The 26848-nt window shown below is 35.7% G+C and overlaps 1 protein-coding gene across 2 annotated transcripts in view; it reads left to right on the forward strand.

Annotated features, from left to right (window-relative positions):
* The window catches only part of LRRC2 (leucine rich repeat containing 2), a 72939-nt gene extending 46415 nt beyond the window's left edge, over window positions 1-26524 (forward strand). For both annotated transcript variants that reach the window (XM_027446668.3, XM_038171106.2), the window contains exons 5-9: window positions 578-714; window positions 19574-19719; window positions 22435-22590; window positions 23811-23947; window positions 25175-26524. In XM_027446668.3, the coding sequence (XP_027302469.2) occupies window positions 578-714; window positions 19574-19719; window positions 22435-22590; window positions 23811-23947; window positions 25175-25224 (626 nt within the window). In that variant the 3' untranslated portion in view covers window positions 25225-26524. The remainder of the gene's footprint in view (window positions 1-577; window positions 715-19573; window positions 19720-22434; window positions 22591-23810; window positions 23948-25174) is intronic.
* The last annotated feature ends 324 nt before the right edge of the window (window positions 26525-26848 follow it).

The raw sequence follows: 26848 nt of genomic DNA on the forward strand, positions 1-26848 counted from the left end.
TGTTTCTAATCCTATTTTTATTGAAGATTATGCTATAAGTAGAATTCTATACGTAGAAAAAATAGGGAATGCAATGTGACTAAATGTAGTCTAAAATGTTGGTGCCCCAAAATAAAGCTGACAAAAGATGAGGGATTGTGATTAAACAAATAATGAAACAAATGTATCCTTTATCTTTCATAATCAAAATTATGCAATGCTGTGTACTGGAGACAGGTCTGTTAATGCAGTAAATTAGGTAGGAACAATTGTTCCCAATCAATAGGTTCTATAACAAATACTAAGGTTTTCTTTTCAAACAATCTTCCTGAGGTGAATGTCAACTTCTCTATTTTCAGATGAAGTCAATAGTTAGCCCTGGTACGATCAGTCTTATTAAGTCTTTCAAACTCTAACCAAAATCATTGCTGATTAAGAGACATCTATGAGTACAACACAGCACTTTTGCAATGTGTTCCCATCTTTGTGACTGCTGCAGAAGGTATTTATTCACCTGTTTTGCAGAGTAATTTTTTATTTTAATACCCCCTCTTCCCCTTTTCCCTCACTACTGATTTTAATTATCTTTCCCTAACAGGCTGCTTAAAAAATCTCAAAGTGCTCAATGTGAGTTTTAATAATTTGAAGTCAGTCCCTCCGGAACTGGGTGACTGTGAGAATCTGGAAAAACTGGATTTGTCTGGAAACATGGAAATAAGAGAGCTCCCATTTGAAGTAAGATAACAAACTGTGTTTCTTCTACCCTTATTATTTGGATTATAAATTATAATAAATCTAAAAATATTACCATAACAGATTTAATCACATTCCTTGTAGTTTTTCAAAATAATGTTCTGGTAGTAATAGCACTGAAAATGATGAAGGCAGAAGCTAAACAAGACCAAGCTTCTTTGTTTTGCTTTTCAAGTAACTAAATTTTGTTCACATTTATTCTGATATATGAAGGAGGACGTGATCCCAAAGGGGATTTGGCCAGTGATGATAAGGAGAAGGCTGCAAATAGCTATTTTCAGTGGAGGCAAAGTGTATCTGGACAGTCAAATTCACTTACTAACCTTCATTTGTTCCCAATGTATGTATTTCTTTAAAAAGAGTATGGAGAGGTCTATAAAAAAGACTGCATGTTGCTATGAGCATAATTATGTCTGAAAGGGATATTACATGTGAGGCATGGTATGAATATATAATAAAGACAGAAAAGGACTCCCAAGCATGCACCAACACTGTTTCTTGTGTTGGATACATAACTGTTCTCTGCTTGACTGCTCAAACACTTACTGTTCTCTGAGAAATGAAACCATTGGCTAGTACATATGCACAATTTCATATGTTCCCATGAGTGAGGGGAGTACCAGTGTGAAGTGTCAGGCTCCTCTTTGCTTCCATCTTTTGCATCCATCTGTTGTGGATGATTTCCAGGCAATATTGGAGTGGATTAAACTTATGCGAGACCTGTTTTGCCCATGCTTATGTTCTGTTCCAATGAAACAAACAGTAATTAACTTTCCTCTCTGTTTTTTCAATGTAAGGCAGTTTATTTTGCAAAGAACTGTTCATAGATGATGTGGAGGAAAGAGAATGCTATGAGTGGACATTGTATAGAAATGTTAGCAAAAGAACAAACAGGCAGGTCTCTCTTTTGTTTCTCTTCTCCTTCAGTTTAGCAAAGGTAAAAGGTTAAACAGATAAAACTAAGTAATGAAAAGGAACTGTAATGAAATCAGAAATAAAGGAGATCCTGATAAACAGAGGAATAAAATATAAGCATCTAGGAAAAGAAGTATACTGAAACCTCCAGACCAGAGCAGTGTATTTGTGTTAAAATCAATGATATTTTCCCAGTTGCTTCTACAGGTATTGTAGGCAAAGGCTTGCACATTTCTATGCATTATGAACAGCCTTTATGTGTAAAACCAACTGCATATGCAAGTTTTCTTCCGGATTGAGTCCTAAGAGGCAAGGGTTTCTCTCAGCAAGCTCAGAAAGTTTGGTTCTTTCTGACAGTCTCCTATTCAATACAGGTAATGGTTTACTTACAATCTACATAAAAACAAAACAAAACAAAGAAACAACTGTGCAAATGGCTGTTTATATAACAGCAAAAACTCAAAAGCTGGAAGCAACATTAAGCTCAGTATGATCTAAAAAGTCAGGAAGAAAAATATTGGCATTTTCTATCATATTTTCTTGTTTCTCTGGAGGACAACACTTAATTTATACTTGCAATGACCCAGGAGGCAGGCTACATAAACTCCTCTGATTTAGTTTATAAAATTAGTTTCCCAGAATCAAGATTTCAAGGGCAGCTTTGGAAGCAGAACATACAATTAAAGGAACACTTTTATCAAATGATTTAAAAGGCTGTAGTGTTTGGCCTTCAGTGTACTCACTATGGCTGATCTTATTCAGAGCAATTGCATCAGTATCCTTGCTAATGTAATAGGTATTTGATTTTTCTCAGATGGACAATAGGTGGTAGTCACTGGCAAGTAACTACTTTATGAATTAAAATATCACATTAGTCTAAACCATCTAAGAAGGGAATGCAGACACTGTTAATTGTGGTGGTGGTTTAACCTTGGCTAATAGCCAAATGTCAACTCAGCTGCTCACTCACTCCTCCTCAATACAACACTGTGAAAAAAAGAATGGAGAAAAAGGATAAGAAAGCTCATGGGATGAGATAGAAACAGGATGATTGTTTGACTATTATTGCCATGGGCAAAACAGACTCTGCTTGGGGAATATTAATTTAATTTGTTGCCAACTAAGACAGATTTGGGTATTGAGAAACAGAAACATTAAAACAACACCTTTCTTACCCTATTTCAAAGCTCAGCTTCACTCCTTCACTCCATACACCTCTCTGTCCTGAGCAGTGGAAAAGGATGGGGGGGGGGGGGAGGGGGACAGTGGCAGAGATGCAATCAGTATACATCAGTGTCTCTCTGCTTCTCCTTCTTCCTTACACTTTTTCTTTGCTTCAGCATGGGCTTGGATGGGCTTGGTACAGGATGCAGATCTTTCAGAAATATCCATCTTTTCAGTGTGGTTCTTCTGTGGGCTGCACTGTGGATATATGCTCCAGACTGGAACATCTGTTCCTTTTCTGACCTTGGTGTTATCTCTGCTCTTTCTCACTCTTTTTGTTCTTTACTCCTCTTCCTGTTTGGCATTTTCTGCCCTTTGTTAAAAGTTTTTTTCACAATGGCACCACGCATGTGGCTGATGGGCTTTGCTTTGCCCTGTAGAGGGTCCCTTAGAGCTGGCTGTGCATGGAACGCTGCTGTGTTGACTGTGTGTGGTCAGGCACATCTCAGAGAAGCCAGTTCCCCCTATTAGACAAATTCAATCAAATATCTAATGCATTTGTTGCTCAAACCTTTTAATTCAGTGAAATATTCATGATAGTTGGTGATCATTCTCTGTAAGCATGTAAAAGTACCAAGATTTCTTGGTGGGCTTATGTCTTGCCCTGGTAAAAACACATAAGAAAAATGGAAAGATTGCTATTAGTAGAAAAAGCACTGAGTAGAGGGTCTTTTCCTGACCTGGACAATCAAGGCTGTCCAGATTTTGTCCAAGTACCCATCTAGAAGGTATTAGATTGTTCCTGTTGTTACCGTGTCTGACAATAAATATTTGCCTGAATACTTACTCTCATTCTTATTTATAAAAGCTTATAATGAAGCTGGGCTTCACAACTCCGTTTACAGGGAGAATTCCCCCGACCCGGAATTTGCAGAGACCTGTCACAGGCACTGAGCACACTGCAGCAATCCAGTAACACCACTCATCAACATATACTTTGGTACTACCCCACAGCAGAGGAAATAGCAAACTTACAAACCTCATCTGTGTTTTACTAGAAATTCTTTTTATGATGCAGAGAGAGAGAAAGAGAGAGACAGAGAGGCAGAGAGAGAGAAGATAATCTATTCCATATAAAGGTTGTATAATAATGAAGCACTAAGTGAAATTGTATTTTTTTTTATATATATATATAAACATAGGTGTGCTTAGAAAATATCTGGCCATGTCCAGTCTAACCAAGAGTCGCCTATAATTCAGCCAGGCTTCTATGCCTAAATTAAGCCAGGAGCTCTTCCATCCAGTCAGACTATCTCAGGAAGAGGTAGGCAAAAATAAAATGGGAGGCTTGCTGTATAATGCTCTTTGGATTGCTAAATTTTGTTCCATGTCTGATAAAGATAAAGGGAAATGGTATCTAATAAAATCAGTCACCTGGCTTGTCCCAGTCTAATTACTCAGAAATTAAGTTGTGTAGAATCAAGTTTCCTACTACTGTAAAAGTATTAGTTCAGATACATTTTGTAATCCTCTTTTCATGCCCTATATTAAAATAAGCAGCTTCCAAACAAGTGTTCCACTACCCAGTCCCCTTCAGATTGCATCCAAATAACTTATCTTTCTTAGCTACACGTTGCTGCTGAGACATGTAATCCCATACTAATTTTTAATAACAAACAACAAGGAAAAATCTGCATATTTGTGAATACCTTGCAAAATGATAGATAATATCTTCTGTGAACATGACATCCCAGAAATATCTATATAATGCTTTGAGCATACAAAACATGAAGAAAACAAACTTTGACTACTGAACAAATATTTAGAAGGAGTAACAGTTATTATTAAGAGGATGCATCTAAAACCATCAAGATTTTCATAACTGCAAATAAAATCTGATACAGAGGGGATGTCCAAGCTAATACAAGGACAGTGAACTACACAGATTTCTCACCCTGACTGAAATGTGGGAATATATGGAAAGGTGAAAAACATAACTGCATATAACTCAGCAAAAATCTTTTGTTCAACATGAACTAGCAGTCAAAAATAAATAAATACATGCATACATAAACAAATAGTTGGGTCTATACACGAATGTGAGATACAATGGTTAACTCCAAAACTGAAGAGGTCCAGACTGGAGACAGTGTGGGCTACAGTGACAATGTCCTGGTTGAGTTTGTGATCTTGAGGAATATGGGCCTGAACTTCAAAAGAGCAAACTTCAAGCTATTTTAAAGACCTAGTGGATGAGATCCGCTGGAACACTGTCCTTAGGCACAAAGGAGCTGAACAGAGCTGGCAACTCTTTAAGGATGTTCTCCCTAGAAAACAAGAACTCCCCATCCCCCCGCATAACAAAATGGGCAGGGAGGGCAAGCAACCGGGATGGCTGAGCAAGGATCTGTTGGTCAAACTGAAGTGCAAGAAGGATAAAAACTGGCAGTGGAAGCAGGGACATGTGTCCACATGTCCAGGGACATGCTGTCCACATGTGCAGGGACAGGATCAGGAAAGCGAAGGCACAGATGATACCAAGCTTGGCAAGGGATGCAAAGAATATCAGGAAGGGATTCTGCTCAGAAAAGAAAGGCCAAAGAGAGTGTTCCCCCTCAGACGGATGACAACTCATAACAACAGACACGGAGAAGGCTGAGGTACTCAACAACTTTGGCTTAGTCTTCACTGCCAGTCTCAAGCTTCCCACATCTCTTGTTTCCCTGAAGCCATAGATGGGGGCTGGGGGAGCAAAGTCTCTCCCAGTGTAAGTGAAGAGCAGGTTTGAGACTACCTGATGAAAACAAACAGGTATAAGTCTATGGGGCCTGGTGACATGCATCCCAGGGTCCTGAAGGAATTGGCTGATTTAGTTGCCAAGCCTCTCTCCATCATATATGAAAAGTCCTGTCAGTCAGGTGAAATCCCTGCTGACTAGAAAAATGGGAACAACAGTACCATTTTTAAAAGGGTAGAAAGGGGGACCAAGGGAACTAAAGACCGGTGAGGCTCACCTCTATGCCTGGGAAGACCATGGAACAGATCTTCCTGGAAGAAATGTCAATACACATGCAAGCCAGCAGATCTTCACCAAGGGAAAATCATGCCTGACCTATCTAGTGGCCTTCTAGGACAGAGTGACTGCATCAGTTGACAAGGGAAGACTGACTGATGTCATCTTGCTGGACTTCTGTAAGGCCTATAACATAGTCCCACATGACATCCTGGTCTCCAGTTTGAAGAGATACAGATTTGATGGTGGACCATTCAGTGGATGAGGAATTGGCTCGAGGGTTTCACCCAGAGAGTGGTAGTCAATGGCTTTATGTCCAGGTGAAGTTTGGTGATGAGCGGTGTCCCTCAGAGGTCTGTCCTGGGACTGGTACTGTTTAATATCTTAATATCTTAATATCTTAATATTTATCTTTATCTTAATATCAGTGACAAAGACAATAGGGTTGAGTGCACCCTCAACAAGTTTGCAGACAACAGCAAGATGAGTTGTTTGGTTGATATCAAAGAAGGAAGAGATGCCATTCAAAGGGATCTGGACAAGCTGGAGAAGCACATCCACATGAACCTAATGAGACTGAAAAAGTTCAAGTACAAGGTGCTGTCCCTGGCTCAGGACAATCCCAGACATGAGCACAGACTGGGAGAAGAACTCATTGAGAGCAGCCCTGCAGAGAAGGACTTGGTGGTTCTGGTGGACAAAAGGCTCGACATGAGCCAGCAGTGTGTACTTGCAGCCCAGACGACCAACTGCATCTGGGGCTGCATCGAAAGAGGAGTGGTCAGCAGGTCAAGGGAGGTGATTGTCCCTATCAACTCTTCCTTTGTGAGGACCTGTTTGGCATGCTGCATTCAGATCTTCGGCCCCAGAACAAGAAGGATGGTGATATGTTAGAATAGCTCCAGAGGAAGGCTCTAAATTTGTTCCAAGGGCTGGAGTGCTTTCCCTACATAGAAAGACTGAGAGAGCTGGGGATGTTCAGCCTGCAGAAGAGAAGGCTCCAGAGAGATCTCATTGTGACCTTTCAATACTTAAAGAGGTCTTATAAAAAAGATGATGAAGGACTCTTTACTCAGGCAGATTGTGATAGGACAAGGAGAAATGGTCTTAACCTAAAAGAGGGGAGATTCAGGTGAGAGTGTAGGAGGACATTCTTCACTGTAAGGATACTGAGACAGAGGAACAGGTTGCCCAGACAAGTGGATGCCCCATCCCTGAAGATGTTTGAAGCCAGGTTGGATGAGGCCCTGATCTAGTGGTTGGCATCTCTGCCTATGGCATGGGGGTTGGAACTGGGTGATCTTTAAGGTCCCTTCCAAACCATTCTATGATTCTATAAAAATTGTTTGCACTAAAGGAATCAATTGTACACTATCATCTAAAACAGCATATTGTAAGTCTCTCTCTCTCTCTCAAAAAACAAACAAACAACAACAACATCAAAAAAGAAAAAAAAGCAACATTTTTAAATATTTATTTAAAAAAATCTATTATTTTTATTGATTCTTTTTTTTTGTTCTTGTTTGCAGTAGCTCTGAAAGACCTAAATCAAGGTTATGAAAACTGTAAAGATTAGAACCATTTAGTAAATAAATGTTGTATTCTTCCTTCACAATACAAGGAATACATAACCAAAAAGCATTGCACTTCTTGATAAAACAAAACTTCCCCTATACAATTAGGCTATAGTATTTGCAAAACCAACATATATTTGATGTTCAGAACTTTGCAGAATTCAGAGAAAGCTGACATTTAAACAAATAATGAAAACAACTTCTATTTCTATGTCACAATTCAAACAAACACAGTTCAAATTTTTTCAGCCTCACAAAATGGCACAAACAGCTCAGTGATGTTCCTTAATAGAATAATACTGAACACTCTCCACTTTCAGTATGTTTATTGAGATATTTCATATGAAAACTGCTAGAAGGTGAACAATTTTGGAAAGCTGATCTGCAGCTTAGCAGTATATTATAATACTAGCAATGTGATTACTACAAATAAAGCTCTGTGATACCATCCTGTAAAAACACATACTTAGAGATCCCTAACGTGCAGATTTAATATCGCAAATAGCCATGACAAGCAAAGCAGAAAGGAAATGCAGTGGCAAAATGTCACTTACCAAAGTTAAAAATAAGTCAGAGTGAAAAAAAACGACACTATTTTCTAGCCTTGTGGTACTCAGACAATCCCAATACGTTTTTTGAAATGTCTCAGGCAACTATGAAAACTTTATTTCGCTATGGTAATTAAATTAGTGGGAATTTAAATCAATCTGTATTTTCACAGCATTCTCATTTCTCTCCTTTATAAAAAAAAAAAAAAACAAAAACACAACAACAAACAATAAAAATAAACTCTGTCAACTCTTCCTTTGTGAGGACCCTCCTGCAGTTCTTCATCCAGGTCTGGGGCCACCAGCATGACAATGATGTGAACCTGTTTGAGCAGGTCCAGAGGAGGACCTCAAATTTAATCCAAGAATTCTAGAATTATATGATATATTTGTTATGCAAAAACCATGCAGTGAAAAAAAAAATACCCATTTTAAATTGAAGTTCCTAAATTCTGAAGAAACTCTCATATCTGTTTATAAATGTATCCTGTCAAATATATTGTTTCTGTGTCTGAGTTGGTCAATCAGCCAAATAAGAAATTCATAGGCTGTTATGAAGTCTGTTAACTCTGCTAATTTATGTTAAGAAGTTGTGCAAGCTGAGAAAGATCATGAAAGAGGAGATGCTAAGCAGCTTTAGCTTGTACTAGTTTTTAGGCAATCTACGCTGTCTGTCTCCTGACATGAATTATAAATATAAACTGAAATCAAATGTAAATGTTACAAAAGGCAACCTACATGGTGTTACATTTACACAGCCAGCTTGTAAAAGATATTTCTAGACCTTAGAGAGCTTAGAATGGGAAGATACCCCTGTGAGGTCTAGGTGGTACAAAATGAAGGAATAAGACAGAATGTCATAGGAATACTTTGTCAAAGAAAAAGGAAATGTATGTATATATGCCTGTGTTTCCATGTGAATCCTGTATAAACTTCGAAATTCAGAGAAATGGCAAGGTTATGCTTTCTGGCTGTTTTAGCACACTGTGTTTTCAACAGATCAAGAAAGTGTTTGTATGTATGTATGTTTCTGATACATAGTAGATGTCAGTCCTGATATAAATGAGTACAGACTCCAGGAGCTTTCAAAATATTCAGTTACAGGAGCTGTAGCTGGTGCAGTTTCACTGCTTTATTTACCTGCAAAATACATTCTTCATTATTTTATCTTGAATCTTTCAACAGTGCTAGCATGTGTGACCCTATAAAGGGGTTAAAGTAAAGGTTTTTCTAGAGGTATTTCTAGAAGTTTACCAAGAAGTCATGTGTTGGATATGGTAAAAATTGAGTTTTATCCATGTGGGTTTTTCAGGACCATAAACTAGAGAAGAGTGTTGCTTGTATTAAGAAGTTCAACTTGCTATTGTGAAGCTGTTGTCCATAGGTTCGTGCCCAGTGCGCCAGGCACAACCTTATGGACAACAAAACCAATAGCAGTGAGCCAAACTCTGGTGAAATTCTTCTGCTTTTGAATCATTGGCAAAAGTTCTGTTGATTTTGTTTAGACTGGCATTTCTATATGTATGTTTCACAGTCTCAGAAAAGTTTTACCAGTTACTCAACTTGTGTACATTTCTGTTAGAAAGAATTTTGTCTTGCTTTTCTTTACCAGTGCTGGTATTCTTTTCAAATTTGCTTAATGCTCATAACAAGTGGCTTTCTGCCATGGCTGACCAAAGTCCTGTCAGTCCACCTAAAGCAACAGCTGCTTTATGGAACTGGTATAAGATGTAACATCAAACATTAGCAGGAGGGGTGTGAAACCCGAAAGAGCAGGTGCAAAGGTGTTAGGTGTCAGAGGAGATTCATGGAGAGCTTACAGCTGCAGGAACTCTCACAAACATTTTAATAGACAAGGGGCTAAAGAAGGGCATGGCTCTATGTTAGGAAACAGGATTATGCAGTTAGGCACAAGAAAGTGTGTCAGTTGATCCTGTTCTTGACACTGTGCTTCCAAGTCTTCTAATTAATATAACACTTCAAAAGCACTGCACTGTTGGAGCAAGTCAGCAGCTAATAATAACAGACCACTTCATTAGAGAACTGATCCATGTCTATCTCCACGCTGTGGTGCCAATGACCTTTCCTTTAACTTTCACGAGTTCAATAAAAGTAATATCACCTTTAAAAGAAAAAAAAAAGGACATGACATAGAATTAGTTTTACAACATAAGAGAAGATTTAAGAATGAGCAACAAGGCATAAGAGAGCACTAAAATATGGCTATAATGTTTCAAAAAGTGTGAGTCAAATGGCAAAATAATTGTGTAGTAGGAAAGCATATTTGGTATTGTTCCAACTCTGCAAAACAGTTCCAACAGTATTGTTCCAACTCTAAACAGTTCAAAATCTCATTGAATCCAATAGCATTCAATGCTTTCAAAATACCAGTGTGCATGCTTTCCATTCATCAACACATTTAATATGAAGCAGATTTTACATAACTACTAAAAAGAAACAGCACAGGAGATGGTATAAATGCATACCACTCACTCATTTACATGACTTAAAGAAAACGTGGGGTTGTTGTCTCTGCTGTCTACACACATGGATTGATGAGAAACAGAAGAGGGTTGTAGGCAAAATGAAAGAATTATGTGTTATTCTGTGAAGTACAACTACTGAGAATAATTATTTATTCTGTAAGAAGAATAAAGTTGAAGAGTCTAACTGAACTTAATGTATTTAATTTATTACTGAATGCATTCCTATCAGCTGTTAACTAATTATAGGTAGTTACATGATTGATCAACTCTTCACAGCTGCAAACAACACTTGATAAGGCTGTTTTTTTTTTTTTTTTTTTTTTTTTTTTATTCGTTGTCATTGATTAGTAGGGAAGGTATAAAGACAAGAACCAGCACTATCAGTTAAAAGCAGATATTGCCTTATTTTTTCTTGTCTTAGGCTCATTCAGATAGGATCTGTGTTTTCCTAGTGCTGGACAAAAGAATGTAGAATTACACCTAGCATAAAGTAAAAGTGATGTTGGAGGCACAGGGCAATTCAGCTGAGGGTGTTGTTCAGTGGTTCCTGGTTTTCTTATTGAAGAGATGATTACTTTCAAACCCAAGCTTTTGTCATGCTTTTGAACAGCAATGCAAAGTGCCATGAATTTCAGGTTATGAAATTAATGGCTGGAAAGCTAAGAAAAAGTATTAAAAAGAGGTCTCTTTCCCTGGCATTTAGACTATGCATTTAATTCATGGTTGTAGCTTGTCATAGATTTGATTACTACTGCTGGAGTTTAGGAGGAGTCCGGTAGTTTTATGAACGAGCACAAGTTAAAAAGGTCATGGTAAGGTTAAAGTAACTTCATGTTTTATAGTGTAAACACATTTTTGAAGGAATAAGATCCTCCTCCCCCCGCCCAGTCTTTCAGCTTGCAAAATTAGTCTTGCTCATTCTTTTTCTTCCTATCTCTTTTTAATAGACACAGGGATACAGGTGTGGGTTTTTTTTTTCTTTTTTTTTCTTTTTTTTTTCTTTTCTTCTTCTCCATCATCTCTCTTATTCTAGCCACACTGGCCAATAACCCTTCTGAACTCATCAGAGATGGTATTGTCAAAAAACAGATCTGCCAATTGCGTGGACCTAAAACTTGAGACTCCATGAATCAGCTTATGTTTATAGTGTGGCTGATGTTTGCCTGTATGTATATTTTGTATGGTAGGCATGTACAGATCTTCCCTTTAGTGTGTCTGGTCATGTAATATATGGTTATGTGGTTGTATGACTGGGGAGGGTCTGCAGGACTGGACTGCTGCTGAGGGCTATCACTTCTAGCTTCAATCTTGTCAGGTGCTATATGCTGGCTGCCAGGTTGTTTTGAGGCTGCTATTTTGTCTCATCTTAAAATACTGAGTTGGTCAGTGAAAAGTTATATTTGACCCATGGGATAACATTTGTAGACAGGCTGAAATGAATTAGAATATGAAGCTGTCAGGTTCACGTACGTACATCACCATTTCATGATCTGTTGTACTCCATTTTTGCCTTTTTTTTTGCAGCTTTTTATTTTTCTGAATATGCTCCTTGCAGGGTAGAGAGATGGTTAAGAACAAATCAGATTGCCCCCAAACTGCTTTTAATATAGTCAAAAAGTTTTTCATTCTCAGTATGAAAATCTGAAAATAAAAATTTTGTTCCAGGTCTTCAGATTACTAGTTAATACAAAATGCTGTGAATGCTGGTTAGATGCAATAAAAAGGCTGACAAGATTTGAGGATCAAATGTTGAAGGATGGTTCAGAGTGGTAGGATATTGAAGCAGGGTTTTTTGTTTCTTTGTTTATTTTTATAAAAACAAACATTTGTTATGCGGGGGGATGGGGAGTTCTTGTTTTCTAGGGAGAACATCCTTAAAGAGTTGCCAGCTCTGTTCAGCTCCTTTGTGCCTAAGGACAGTGTTCCAGCGGATCTCATCCACTAGGTCTTTAAAATAGCTTGAAGTTTGCTCTTTTGAAGTTCAGGCCCATATTCCTCAAGATCACAAACTCAACCAGGACATTGTCACTGTAGCCCACACTGTCTCCAGTCTGGACCTCTTCAGTTTTGGAGTTAACCATTGTATCTCACATTCGTGTATAGACCCAACTATTTGTTTATGTATGCATGTATTTATTTATTTTTGACTGCTAGTTCATGTTGAACAAAAGATTTTTGCTGAGTTATATGCAGTTATGTTTTTCACCTTTCCATATATTCCCACATTTCAGTCAGGGTGAGAAATCTGTGTAGTTCACTGTCCTTGTATTAGCTTGGACATCCCCTCTGTATCAGATTTTATTTGCAGTTATGAAAATCTTGATGGTTTTAGATGCATCCTCTTAATAATAACTGTTACTCCTTCTAAATATTTGTTCAGTAGTCAAAGTTTGTTTTCTTCATGTTTTGTATGCTCAAAGCATTATATAGATATTTCTGGGATGTCATGTTCACAGAAGATATTATCTATCATTTTGCAAGGTATTCACAAATATGCAGATTTTTCCTTGTTGTTTGTTATTAAAAATTAGTATGGGATTACATGTCTCAGCAGCAACGTGTAGCTAAGAAAGATAAGTTATTTGGATGCAATCTGAAGGGGACTGGGTAGTGGAACACTTGTTTGGAAGCTGCTTATTTTAATATAGGGCATGAAAAGAGGATTACAAAATGTATCTGAACTAATACTTTTACAGTAGTAGGAAACTTGATTCTACACAACTTAATTTCTGAGTAATTAGACTGGGACAAGCCAGGTGACTGATTTTATTAGATACCATTTCCCTTTATCTTTATCAGACATGGAACAAAATTTAGCAATCCAAAGAGCATTATACAGCAAGCCTCCCATTTTATTTTTGCCTACCTCTTCCTGAGATAGTCTGACTGGATGGAAGAGCTCCTGGCTTAATTTAGGCATAGAAGCCTGGCTGAATTATAGGCGACTCTTGGTTAGACTGGACATGGCCAGATATTTTCTAAGCACACCTATGTTTATATATATATATAAAAAAAAATACAATTTCACTTAGTGCTTCATTATTATACAACCTTTATATGGAATAGATTATCTTCTCTCTCTCTGCCTCTCTGTCTCTCTCTTTCTCTCTCTCTGCATCATAAAAAGAATTTCTAGTAAAACACAGATGAGGTTTGTAAGTTTGCTATTTCCTCTGCTGTGGGGTAGTACCAAAGTATATGTTGATGAGTGGTGTTACTGGATTGCTGCAGTGTGCTCAGTGCCTGTGACAGGTCTCTGCAAATTCCGGGTCGGGGGAATTCTCCCTGTAAACGGAGTTGTGAAGCCCAGCTTCATTATAAGCTTTTATAAATAAGAATGAGAGTAAGTATTCAGGCAAATATTTATTGTCAGACACGGTAACAACAGGAACAATCTAATACCTTCTAGATGGGTACTTGGACAAAATCTGGACAGCCTTGATTGTCCAGGTCAGGAAAAGACCCTCTACTCAGTGCTTTTTCTACTAATAGCAATCTTTCCATTTTTCTTATGTGTTTTTACCAGGGCAAGACATAAGCCCACCAAGAAATCTTGGTACTATATAGAAAGGAAAGATCTGTGAAGAGATTAACTCAAAACTTTTACTGTTAGATTAATATATATATTTATGCACATATCTAACAACTCTGTGAGAGAGGAATAGAAAGGAGGGAGAGAAATTTTGCTATATTCCTGGCAAACCAAAACGTCATACACAGTTGTTGGCAGTGTTCTCAGCTGTAGTTTTATGTACTATCAGGGTCACGCACATGTACTGTCTGTAGCATTAAAAGAAAATAATTTTGATGATAGACATTTTGAAACAGTTTGTTCAACTAGATAAGGCCTAATTCCAAACTAGATATGTCATAGTGTGCAGAACAGATTTATCTGTGTTGTGACTTTCCTGAATTTGGGCATTTTCATTATGTAACTCCTGCTTCAAGAATTTCTAAATCCAATTCCACCTTGCAGGGTTCTCCTGCCAGTTACTGTGTAAAATATAAAATAATAAAAAAGGAGAGTTTTATTCCTGCTATCATTGGAGAGAGCTGACAGATCAGAAATCTTCTGACCTCTGCTGCTGAGGAGAACATTGTTTCCCTTCTTCAATATTCAATTTACCATCTACATTTGTAGACAAGCTAATTTTTTGCTGACATTCTGTAAAACTCGCTGCCAAGTTTATCAGGCTGCATATATTCACTCTCACACAGAAAGCTCTTGTCACTGCCCAGCACCTATATTCATAAGGTGAAATGATTTCATCAATATCGGTCATCAAAATGTTGCTACTGTAATGAGTTATGAGCATAGGATCACTTTCTCAGTTTCACTTGAATGTTTTTCTTGCATTATTTTTCTTATTTATTTTGCTTCTGTCTATGTTGTGACATTACATGAATCTATTATCTTTTCAAATACAATACATATATATTGTTTTCCAAGTGAGTAATTACTGTTTTATTAATGCAAAACAAAGTGATCAACTAGTGTTTTCTAACTCTTTTTTGCCATATTTGTTAATAATACATGTATATATTTTCTCAGTATCTATAAAACAAACTTTTCTTCTCTTTTGCCTGTTTTCCCCTTTGCACCCCTTTGGCAAACGGTAGTTCCCTCTGGATTTCAGAATCATTGTAAATTAGTATACATATATATGTGTATATATATGTGTGTGTGTGTATATATATATATTTTATATGTATATATATATATATTTTGGAAACCACAATGTATCTTCACAGGCTAGAGTGTATTGTCATGACAAAACAGTATTGTGTATGTTTGAATCATAATTAAAAGATTGCCATTTGAATAGTGTTTCTTCAATTGCTGTTGCATATTGGGAAGGAAATGTGCTTTTAACTTTGTCTCTATTCTGGTAATGAAATTAATTCATTTGGTCATATCTTGGTCAAAGACCAGAATATATCTTTAATAATCTCTTTTGTTATATCCAATAGACACTTCCTCTCCAAGAATTCTGGAGAGGTCAGTTAGTGGCCATGTGATACTGACACTGCTCTTTTTGCTTTTCTCATTTTTTAAATTAAAACATAGGGAGAGTATGCATCCAAAGTGAGTTGTTGGGTCCATATAGGATGTTGAGAAACCTGTAATTGAATTTGAAGCCTAGTTTTTCTTTTTAATGTTCTCAATTTACAAGGTTTGGAGATTTGAAGATGAGATGACTTTATGATTTCGCCTCTTGGTGTGGAACTTCCTGTGATCCATTTTTTGGCCATTATCCCTTGTCTTGTCCCCACAAACCACTGAAAAGAGATTGACTAAATCCCTCTTTCTCCCACACTTAAGGTATTTATAAATATTGGTAAAATAACCCCTCAGTCTTCTTTTCTCAAGGCTGAACAGACAGAAAGCTCTCAGCCGTTCCTCAGAGGCGAAATGCTCCAGGCCCCGTATCATCTTTGTGGTCCTCCGCTGGACTCTTTGCGGGAGATCCCTGTCTTTTTTGTATTGGGGAGCCCAGAAGTGGACACAGTACTCCAGGTGAAGCCTGACCAGGGCAGAGTAGAAGGGGAGGATCGTCTCCCTTGACCTGCTGGCCATACTCGTCATGGCACATCAGGATCCCACTGGTCTTCTTGGCCACCAGGGCACTCTGCTGGCTCATGGTCAACCTGTTGACCATGAATACCAATCATTGATCATTGAATACCAATGAAATTATAGAATAGGTTATAGCTATTGCTTTGTGTAAGAAAACCTGGGTATTTGGTTTGAATGCTTGAGATCGAAGTGGTCAAACATACACTTCATACCTCGGGTTATATGTACTGTAGTGCTTTCACCACACTACCAAGATATTGAGTGCCAGCCTATGCTTTTGGGGGGACAACATTACATGTTAATCTGATCCTCCTAAATTGTTAAAATTTTTCATTGACTTCACTGAATGTGAAATGCTTGGGAAAAATCAAGGTAGTGCATTGATGGACATTTATGTATAAATTCTTTTTATATCTTGTCACATACTGAGTTTGTTTGGGAGCTGTGTCTGTTACAAAACATTTGTACATAACTGAAAATTGCACTATATTTTGGTAGGGCTTGACATGAATTCTCACCTTTTCGTTTGTTGATGCTAAGCTGTAGGCAACTCATGACAAACTTGCATACAACCTTATCAGCAAATCCCTTTCATGGCAAAAAGCAGAACAGAAATAAAAACACACCCATTAATCAAATAACTTGTTCAGCCCAGGACATGGTGTCCTTTTCTTTCATCTGAAAGTTTAACTGTCAGAGAGAAAGAGAAGCAGTGGACTCCTACAATGTTATCTGTATTATTTTTATGAATAAAATTATTAAGATAAGCAAAATGGGGCAGTTTGTCAAATAACGATGACAACAATGACTAAAAATAAGGACCACGATAAGTGGGTCTAGGTAGCTAGATGATCAAGTATGGCTATTTTTTAAAATGGAACTTGCATGAAGCCTATATACTGATTGATTAAAAGCCAGATAATAGAGGAAAATAACAAAATTCAGCATCAAGCAAAAATAAATACTAACATAAAAATGATAAGAAGGCCGTGCTTGTTTGAAAATGAAATGTTATAAGAAGTGCAAAAATCAATCAGTCTTTCAAAAAGAAATAAAACACACAGGGTTTTCTTTAGAAAATATAATACACAGATGCAATAATTTTCAGTGCTTCATATATCATAGGTGGTTTTTGGAAGTATTTCAGAGATAGATTAAATAAAAACTCCATTAGATTTCAACATACCATGGAAAATGTACAGGTTTTGTTAAATATTACCCTAAAAGAACAAGTGCAAGTAAAGAAAAAACTTGCAGCTTACAAAGCATAATCATGGCTCCATATATTCTGTGTCACACTAAACCAAACTTTATATAAAGAGAGCCTGTCACCTTATATTTTGTTAGTACAGTTTTGGGAGGGCACAAAATTCTGAAAAATATAAATTTTGATCCAATGAAGTATAAAAACAATCTATTTTCAAGACTGTATGAAAAATGGCAGAAATATTCATAAAAAAATATAGCAATAGTGCTATATGTATATTTCTTTTTATATTTAATGCATATAATTATTAATATATATATTTAAAGCACTTTCAAGAAATCATAAAAAAAATGCTGTTGTTGAAGAAATATCATTTAACCTATCGTTAATGAGATGTTACAGCATGATAGATGACAATGTGAAAGCAAAGTGTTTAGGAACCTGGATGAACAGTGATGATGTCAGCTTATTTTACATTAATCTACCACTTGGTGGTTAGAGATTATTACCTTTCTTGTTTAGTAGTGGCTTGTTCTGAGTGCAGAGAAACTTGAAATATTTTCTTCACATTTTAAATTGTGAAAATAATATTAAAAAACAAAGTAAATGCAGTGTAAACATGGTGCCAATTGTTTTCTCCATTTACTTTTTAGTATTATTCAGAAGAGTTACTGATATTCTGCAACTGGAGGTTCTCCCGTGTTTGGAAAAAAAGATTCAGTATCTGGAAAATTTACAGTAGAGGAGTGAGTGTTCATGGCTAGTAGTCAGTTCTCAAAATGACAAAATAATTTAGAAGTAAGAAGTGTCAGTATAAAATGTGTGCTTACCTCTTCTGAATCAGGAGCAAGACATTTCCACGGTAATGTCTCACCAGGGCTGTTTTAATGTAATGGTGGACAGAGAGACTCTGAACCTCTATTATGTTTTTGAAAGGCAAACATAGCAGTGAAGTCATTTCATAATTTCAGTAAATTTCCCTGGATTTTTCCAAATTTTAAGGTCTAGCAGCAAAGAGAGGCAATGTGTGTTAAAAAGCAAGCAAACAAACACAGAGAAAACAAACAAACAAACAGGCTCCATCACAGCACCAATATGACCATTTCAACTGACAAGAGTCAAACTAAATATCACAGATGAATTTTTGGCAATATTGCAGTAAATAGAAGTTTGGCCATAAAATATAACAAACCAGGACTGGATTCAAAACAAACTAACAAATACCCTTCTCAAGGATTCAGAATGTACTTTCTTACTTTCTATATATTTTTTTTTTCCCATTATTTATGCTGTTGGCTGCATTTTCTTCACTTTGGAAGTACAATACACCCCTCCACGTCTCCTCCCCACAACCTCCCCACACACCCAGCCACACACACACCCAGCCACACACCCTCATTACAAAATAGCCCTTTGGGCAAAGACCACTGACATATTCTGCTACTCTCTTCTGCATCAGCAGAAAGGCTAGGCAGTGATGCTGACATCTGACTAGAAGCTCTGAGACTATTTTCATTGCAAAATACCTTTTTTTTTTTGTGTGTGTGTGTGTGTGTGCGTGTGTTTGTTTAACATTTATATTCTTTTGACTCACTTTAACAAGATGTATGATTTTATTCATGCTGGTAGTGTGAATAATTGATTTAGTACTAAAAGAATTATTTAACACATTTATTAATTAAAAAAGTTATATTTTACATTTGTAGTTAACCATCATTACATTAATGGTTTATTACATAAATGTAATTCCTTTGAGAAGTATTCAGATAAAAAGCTCTAGTGCACCATATTATATGGTTAGTTTGGTGGGTGGAAGATGTATTTTTAAAGATCTTTGAAAAACATGGGACTAATATTTCTCATCTTAAATTGGCAGTTTCATGTTTGAAGTGTCCCTAGCAATGTACATTCTCTGTGCATAACAGAAAACAATCTATGTATTTTTGATAGGAGTAATAAAATCTCTGTTTATTTGAATGTTAACCTGACATCTAATTATTGACACTGTAATTAGTCACACTGGAACTTAGTTCATATATAATATATGTAGGAACCAAGACATTGTCTTGTTCTAGTCTTGGTGTTGTCTGAAACTATATGTCTTCTTTCAAAATGGAAATTTCATTCAGTAAAATGATGATGTAAAATAGCTGATGAACACATTTTGAAGTAGTCATTCCTGAAATAGTTTTTCATATCAATTGGTGACTAAGATATAAAGCTGGTAAAAAGTTGAGTAAAACATCATGCAATTATGATTTTTCTAAGTGCTTTGGCAGAAAGAAGGATGTTTGAAGAATTAAATATTTATTGTATTTGCAAAATGTAACTAAAATAAAGCACCACTTCTTTTTAGCTAAGTAACCTGAAACAAGTCACAGTTGTGGACGTGTCAGCAAACAAGTTCCCTTCTATTCCAATTTGTGTACTCCGGATGTCTAATTTGCAGTGGTTGGATATTAGCAGCAACAACCTGAGAGATCTCCCAGAAGACATAGACAGGTAGTTTTTGTTTTAATTCATGGACAGGATTATGAACTATAAAGTAAATCTAGAAAGTAATAGCCTTCCAAGGGACACTATTAATGAAAAATCACATGAAAAAATCACATTAGGAAATACATTAGTTTTGCACATAAGCTTTGCTATTGTTATTGATGGACTGGGTTGGAGAGCAGAAACTACATTTTCTAGCTCATTGATAGCAGATTGTACAGTTGGATACTCTACTGTTCAGTTAACTAATAACATTTTCTGCTGTAGTTTTGATAATTTGTCATCATATTCAGACAATGTTATTTGGAAGTTCATGGGCCATACTTGTGACCTTCAGCAAAGGAGAATTACAATAAGGAGTTGTCAGCACTATCTCTGGAGTGACCTAGAAGGTTAGATTGGATGGATGAAAAAATGAACTAAAGCATATTTAACTTAAAGGACCTGAGGAACATTGGCAACAAACCAGAAATATCTTGCTAAGATTAAAATAAATGTGATCAACAGCTCCTGACATAGATCTTACTCAGAAACATATATGCATGCTCTTCTCCTACCTCTCCAAACTGTTTTTTTTTTTTTTTTTTTAAAGTCCTTCCAAATCCTTTAATGAGACTTACTAGCCTGATAAAGTACTATTCTTACCCCTGGGCCCATTTACATACTCTGAAATCTTGTCATAACTTCATTTAAAAAAAACCTACATATCTATAAGTTAACTGAAAACATATCAATTAAAGTTTATTAAAAAAGGAAAAAAAAATGTTTATGGATCTGGGAATAGAGATTCCTGGGGAAGAAGAGACTTCATAGAAAAGTCATTCATCATTCACGTTTCTTTATGCTTTGGAAAAAGTCTTCTCTGGGACATTGTAGATCAGAGGTTTCTCTGACAGCAGGGCTGAAGTCTTTATATAAATCCCAATATCCCAATATAAAATCCAAATATTCCCAATATAAAATCCCAATATATCCCAACAGTGAAAAGCTGTTCCCCTTCTCCTCCTCCCCCTCCCCCACCCTCTACTCCACAAGTATGAGTAGATATTTCATTAATACAGAAGAGCTTTGTTGGGAATTGGCACAAAGGGCGTGGACATGAGTCCGTGGAACAATTGCTTGATCTGAGCTTGCTTTAAGCAACCAGGAGTAGGCCTTAGCAAATCCCATGGCCTGCTGTAGCTGAGCAAACCAAGCTACCAGAATAACTATGAGAAGCTCCCACGACAACGATTCCCACATCGCCCAATTGAGGAATTCAGAAAAAGCAGCTGGCTTCAAGGACAAGATCTACGTGACTGCTAATCACAAGGGGATTGTTTTCTTGACTGCTAATCACAAGGGGGGTTGTTTTCTTGCAGGTGGGGATGTTTTCTTCTAGTTGTTTGTCTGAGTGCTTTTGACCAATAGTCTTGTGTGAAACACTGTCTGCCCCTGTTAAGTTCACTATAAAAGTTAGGCTATTCAGGCAATAAAATGGAGGAGCATGATCTGACTCTACTGGTGTCTGTCGTGCTTTCAGCCGTGCTTCCTGCAACACGCTCTAACAGAGCTTCTAAGAGGATATATTTATTTTGTTGAAGGATACCTATTCATATTAACAGTAATTTTTCCCTATAACCTGTAACCCGTATATTTTTGTTTATCTCTAAGATATTTTTTTCTTTTATTTTTTTTTCCTTTTCTTTCTTTAGAATAGAGTTGTCAATCTCAATACTAAAGCATCATGTTTAGACACCCCAAAGTAAGTTTTTTATTTGGCTTTAGTTTCTGAATTTTGAGAGCTCTTGGGATCAAATGCATCCTAAAGACTAGAAAATGTCAGGATTCCTACACCTGCTCATATAGACTGATATTCTGCATAATCAAAGAATGTCAATCATTACCATGTGGTCTGTGATTAAAAAAGGTGAGTTGGCAGTATACTGAAGCCCTGCTTAATATCTATCCCTGAATTCAGACAAACCATACAGGCCTGACCAGCAATAACCTGGAACACTTTTTTTAAGAAAAAAATTTCTGGTCAAATGACAAAAACTTGTTTCATTGGTTTGCTATGATTGTAGTTTTCTGTCTACTCTACAGAATATATGGTGAGCCACAAATTACTTTTGCATTAGGGAAAGCCAGGGAAAATAAAGAAAAAGAAAGCCTTCCCCCAAAAAACATTGTCATTAAATTGATTTCAGTGGGAAAACTTGAGAGAGCCGCATGACCAGGAGCTGGTCTTCTTTTTTTTTTTTTTATTTTTTTTATTTTTTTATTTTTTTCTCCCCACAGTACTAATTCTTAGTGAAAAACAATAGATTCAAATATATTGGCTAGCATAGACATATAATTTGTAGAAACCAGCATATAGGCAAAAGTGTGAGATGGTGACCCATATTTTTCATTAGAACTGGGATACACAAGGTGAGGCTTTATATCATATTCCGTCAACATCTTCTGTATGGAAGTGCAGTAGTTTTTGTAATCTTTTGTCTTGGGCATGTTTTTCAGAGATACGCTATTCCTATCTATAATGTTGAAGCATGGCTGGAAATTTCCACTAAAGTTGAAGACAATGTTTGTGATATGAATAATTTTTGGGAAGCCAAAGTTTGTGCATGTTATTTTTATTTTTTACTTTTTAAAATAAGATTAAATCTGCACTATTTTAAATAGATGACCTTGTTTGAAATAAATATTTCATGTTATCCTTATCTTTCATATTTTTTATAGGTTAGATCAACTGCAGACACTTCTCTTACAGAAAAACAAATTGACTTATCTTCCACGAGCTCTGGTTAATATGCCAAAACTCAGTTTGCTAGTTGTCAGTGGTGATGACCTGGTTGAGATACCCACAGCCATCTGTGAGTCAACCACAGGTTTAAAGTAAGTAAAAGTGAGAGAGAACTAAGTATGTTCCTAAGAAAATAAGTTAGATGCATTTGGAATACTTTTGCAAGCATCTGTTTCTACCACGGGTGGTCAAATTCTGCCACAACTGATATCAGAACCCTTAAGGACACATTAGAGATATTGGGAATTGCAAAGAGGAGCCACAGGTTTCTGATTTTCATCTTCCATGCCTCTAATTGTGCATCTGTAAGTCTAAACTGCTACTGTGTGTACTTGGAAAGAGCAGCCTTAATTCTGGAGTCAAATATTTCTTATAGAATGGAATCAGTAGTTAGGCAGTTGAAAAGTTCAGTGTCACTATCAAAAGTGTCCTGACAAACACAGCTAGTTAAAAGCTTAAGTAGTATCACATAAATTTAGTAGTTCATACACACTTTGCTACAAAACAGAATTTTGTTGCTGCAAAACTTTAGTCCTGGACAGGAGTAAAAAGTATTTTTGTCTGTAATTACTGTGTTCCTGCATTTCTGCAGGAGATGTTCAGGTCTTTCATTAGGAAAACATCGGAGACTAACAGAAAAAAATTGTGAGATATTAACAAGCCGTATGATTAGTCTGAAAAAATATCTTTTGAAAGTGTTTTATGGAGACTTTTTTTAATACTTTGCATTTAATTTGAGCATTATATGAGTTGTTTATATAGACACCTAGTTTTTCACCTACAACATGTGGCTTTAGGAAATTTGAAAATATAAATTAATGTATGTCAAAGAATCCATTGTAAAAGAGAAATAACAACAAAACAAAATTAAAACATATCAACTAAGTGATACTTGCAAAATTTTCAAATTGCTCACCAATTGGTTGAGTTAGGATGGAGTTCATAATGTTCATTAACAGATTTGAAATTGGTGTTATCTGTCAGAAATCCCATAACAACAAAACAAAACAAAACAAAACATGTCATTGCAAATAATTATTTAGGTAAATAGGTGAAAACAAAAAGATAAATCTAATAATTTTCATATGGAAAGTGAAATATGCAGAAGGTGTTTTTTGAAATATTTAATGACTGAGACAGATTATAGATTGTCCTTAAGAAAGCTCTAATAGAGGAGGAAAAAAAAAAAAGACCAAATGTTCCTTATGTTTTTTCTTTTGGCTGTAGTAGTAACTTCCAAAATGACATTCATGTTGCCCAGTGATATTCAGAAACCTGTTGCATATATTTTTGCATTACATTCTCTCTTTAGATTTATAAGTCTCAAGGACAGCCCAGTTGAAACTATTGTATGTGAAGACACTGAAGAAATTATAGAAAGTGAACGTGAACGGGAGCAATTTGAAAAAGAGTTTATGAAAGCCTACATTGAAGACCTAAGAGAAAGGGGTATGCGTTGACTTCCAGTAGACATGTTACTATCTTAGAATATAAATATTTGGGAAGATTAGTTTTTAAAAGTACAAGCAATACTCCTCTGAACTATAATTTTCTTTTGTGGTTTTGAATAATACTAAAAGAGAAAATTTCGATATGTGTTCTGTTAAAAATTTCTGTCATTTGGAATTGAACAAATGTATCAAAACTTTATGGTGTGTTTGTATATGCATTAAGTTTATTTCAATGCTAACATATGCAGTGATTATTATTCTCCAGATTTACTTACGCCTCCTGTGATTATCATCAGTGATTTGAAGCACCTAAAGAGGCGCTTTTCCTCTTCAAGAAGGAACACAATGTATAAATAAAATGCTCTTTACTTTGATAGAGCATTCTTTAACTGTGAATTTGTATCAAAGTACTAATTGTTTACCACTAATAACTAAGTACTAATTGCTTTTACCACTGTAAAATTAATGTACTAAAACCACTTCTTTTGTCTTTATTACTCAGAACCTGAAAGTTTGCTTATTACTTTATTTTGCTATCCTATTTGCTGTAATTAAATAACAGTCTGTTAAGTCTTGTTTACTAATATATTTTAGGAAATAAAACGACTATTTCCTGTGAGCCAAAATACCCACAAAAGCTGTTTAAATCTCTTTGAGAATGTATGTATAGAAATTAGACTTTTTTTTTTATTTGTTTTAGAATGAATCTTATATATCTTTTTTCATTCCTTGTGTTTCATGTAAGTGATTTGTATAGTAGTACTGTAAGATTTTTTTTTTTTTTTTTAATTAAAAATAAAAACTTAGAGAAATTCCACAGGGTGTGTCTGAAGAATACGTTTCATGTTCTGATACTTGATTTTTGTTCCTTAACGCCCATAAACTGAACACTTGATAATTCAAGCCACCTACTTCTAAAGTGAAACCTGCTATGAAGTGTCAGATTCTGGTAATGGTAGCAACAGTGGTTAAAATGAATAGAAGAAATGGAGGGATGCTAAGGTAATTACTTTAACTTAGAGTTACTCATTTAATGTGTAGCGGTAGAGTTTTATTTACATACCTGTGAAATGACTCCACATTTCACGGGTATGTAATGTAACTATATCTGTAGAGTAACTTTGAAACAAAAACAAACTTAGCTGTTTCTAGCTAAAGGTTCAATTTGTTTGTGATTGATTATATAACTGAATTTGAGATGTATTCTTTTTTTCTCTTTTCACAGATTCTGCTCCTTCCTACACTACAAAAGTATTACTCAGTCTTCAGCTCTGAAGATCAAAAATCTCTAAATTACTAGTGGATATCAGAATATTTCTATTTTTATCTACATGAATAGAAAACCCTGAAATCATAGACTTCCAGAAACACTTCAAAATCATCATGGATTTTTTTATTTGTTATTATCGTTGCTCCCAGTTACTACAAATAAAACAAAGAGTGGTAGAGCCATCATAAGATGCTGTTTCACCTTTTAAATCAACACGTTTATTCTTTGTGTCCACTGCAACAGGTGCTAAACATAGTACTGATGAAAGTAAATACTTATAGTAATAAAGTGTACCTGTGCATAGATGCCTCCAGGATGTTGTAGCTGAAACAGTGAAACATGCTAAAAATTATTGGATTTTACAAGAGAGAAGGATTAATTTAGAAACTGAATGTGATCTATTGTATCTTTAAGTGAGGTCTAGGCATAAGATGTATAAGAATGAGTTAGCTGGAAAAAATATTATGTTGCTTGCTGTTTAATAATCTGTTTATATATAAGTGTATGTAAGTGTATATACTGTAGAGTTTCAGAAATCTAGTTTTACATGTTTTTAGTCTAATAAATCTATACTTTTTAATCTAAAAAGACTTGAGACTTTGAGAATTTAGTCTCAAATCTTAAAAATTAAATAATCCTAATCTTTTATGAGTGCAATTAGGGCAAATTATATTTAGAGTGTATTTGCTTTTTTATTACATCTGAGCTATGTCTGGTTTTGAGCAGTAGTGTGCTGCTTGAGTCAGTAATATTTAAAAAGCAGAGCAACAAAGGTTGTTCTCCCCAAGGCTTCTATTTTAAAAAATACTGTTTTCAATGTCTTCTTTCCTTTATAACTTTTTTAGTATTAGATCTTCTGAAAGAAGAGAACATGTAAATAATAGATGTGTTATTTATTTAAGTCACAAACTCCAGCAGTAATATTACTACCCAAAATGAATCCCTCTGCAGTTGGTCTCTAAGTGCTAATTCTGATTTTAAGCAAGTCCTGGAGCAATTAAAAAGTTTCAAAAAAAAAAAAAATGCAGTAAAACTGTTTTGTCACTTTTTTGCAAAGAGTAAGATAGATGGTTCAGGTAATTATAGGTCTGTCAACCTGACATTTATCTGAAACAGAATAATGTAAGATCTGAAACAGATTTTTATTAAGGAGGAATCGAAGTGTGATAGAGTAGTTGTAATCAAAGTGGGCTTATAGAAATCCAGTTCTCTGAAACTAAGCTACCGATCTTTCCTTTAGTGAAATTATAAATATGGTTGATTAGATATTGATATCAATGCAATAAACTTCTGTAAGATGTCTGATTTGGCATTGGTTGAAATTCTATTTGTAGAGTTCTGTTGTTGCCTAACATGACCTGAAAATCACGGCATGGAAATCACAGCAGCTGTGTTTATAGAATAGAGATACCCATTTTAAGAGTTTATAACTAAACAACAACAACTACAACAACAACAAACATAAACCCCACAACAAAACAAAGGTTGAAATGTAATTAACTAAACATGACTTCTCAGTGAAAATCCCAGTGTCAAAATTGTTGTGTATAGAAGCAAAAGATACCTGTTTAGAGGAGCTGTATTACTACTTATTTAACATTGCTGATGATCTTACTTGAAAGAATATGT

Source organism: Anas platyrhynchos, chromosome Z (genome assembly GCF_047663525.1).
Source record: "Anas platyrhynchos isolate ZD024472 breed Pekin duck chromosome Z, IASCAAS_PekinDuck_T2T, whole genome shotgun sequence".
NCBI lineage: Eukaryota > Metazoa > Chordata > Aves > Anseriformes > Anatidae > Anas > Anas platyrhynchos.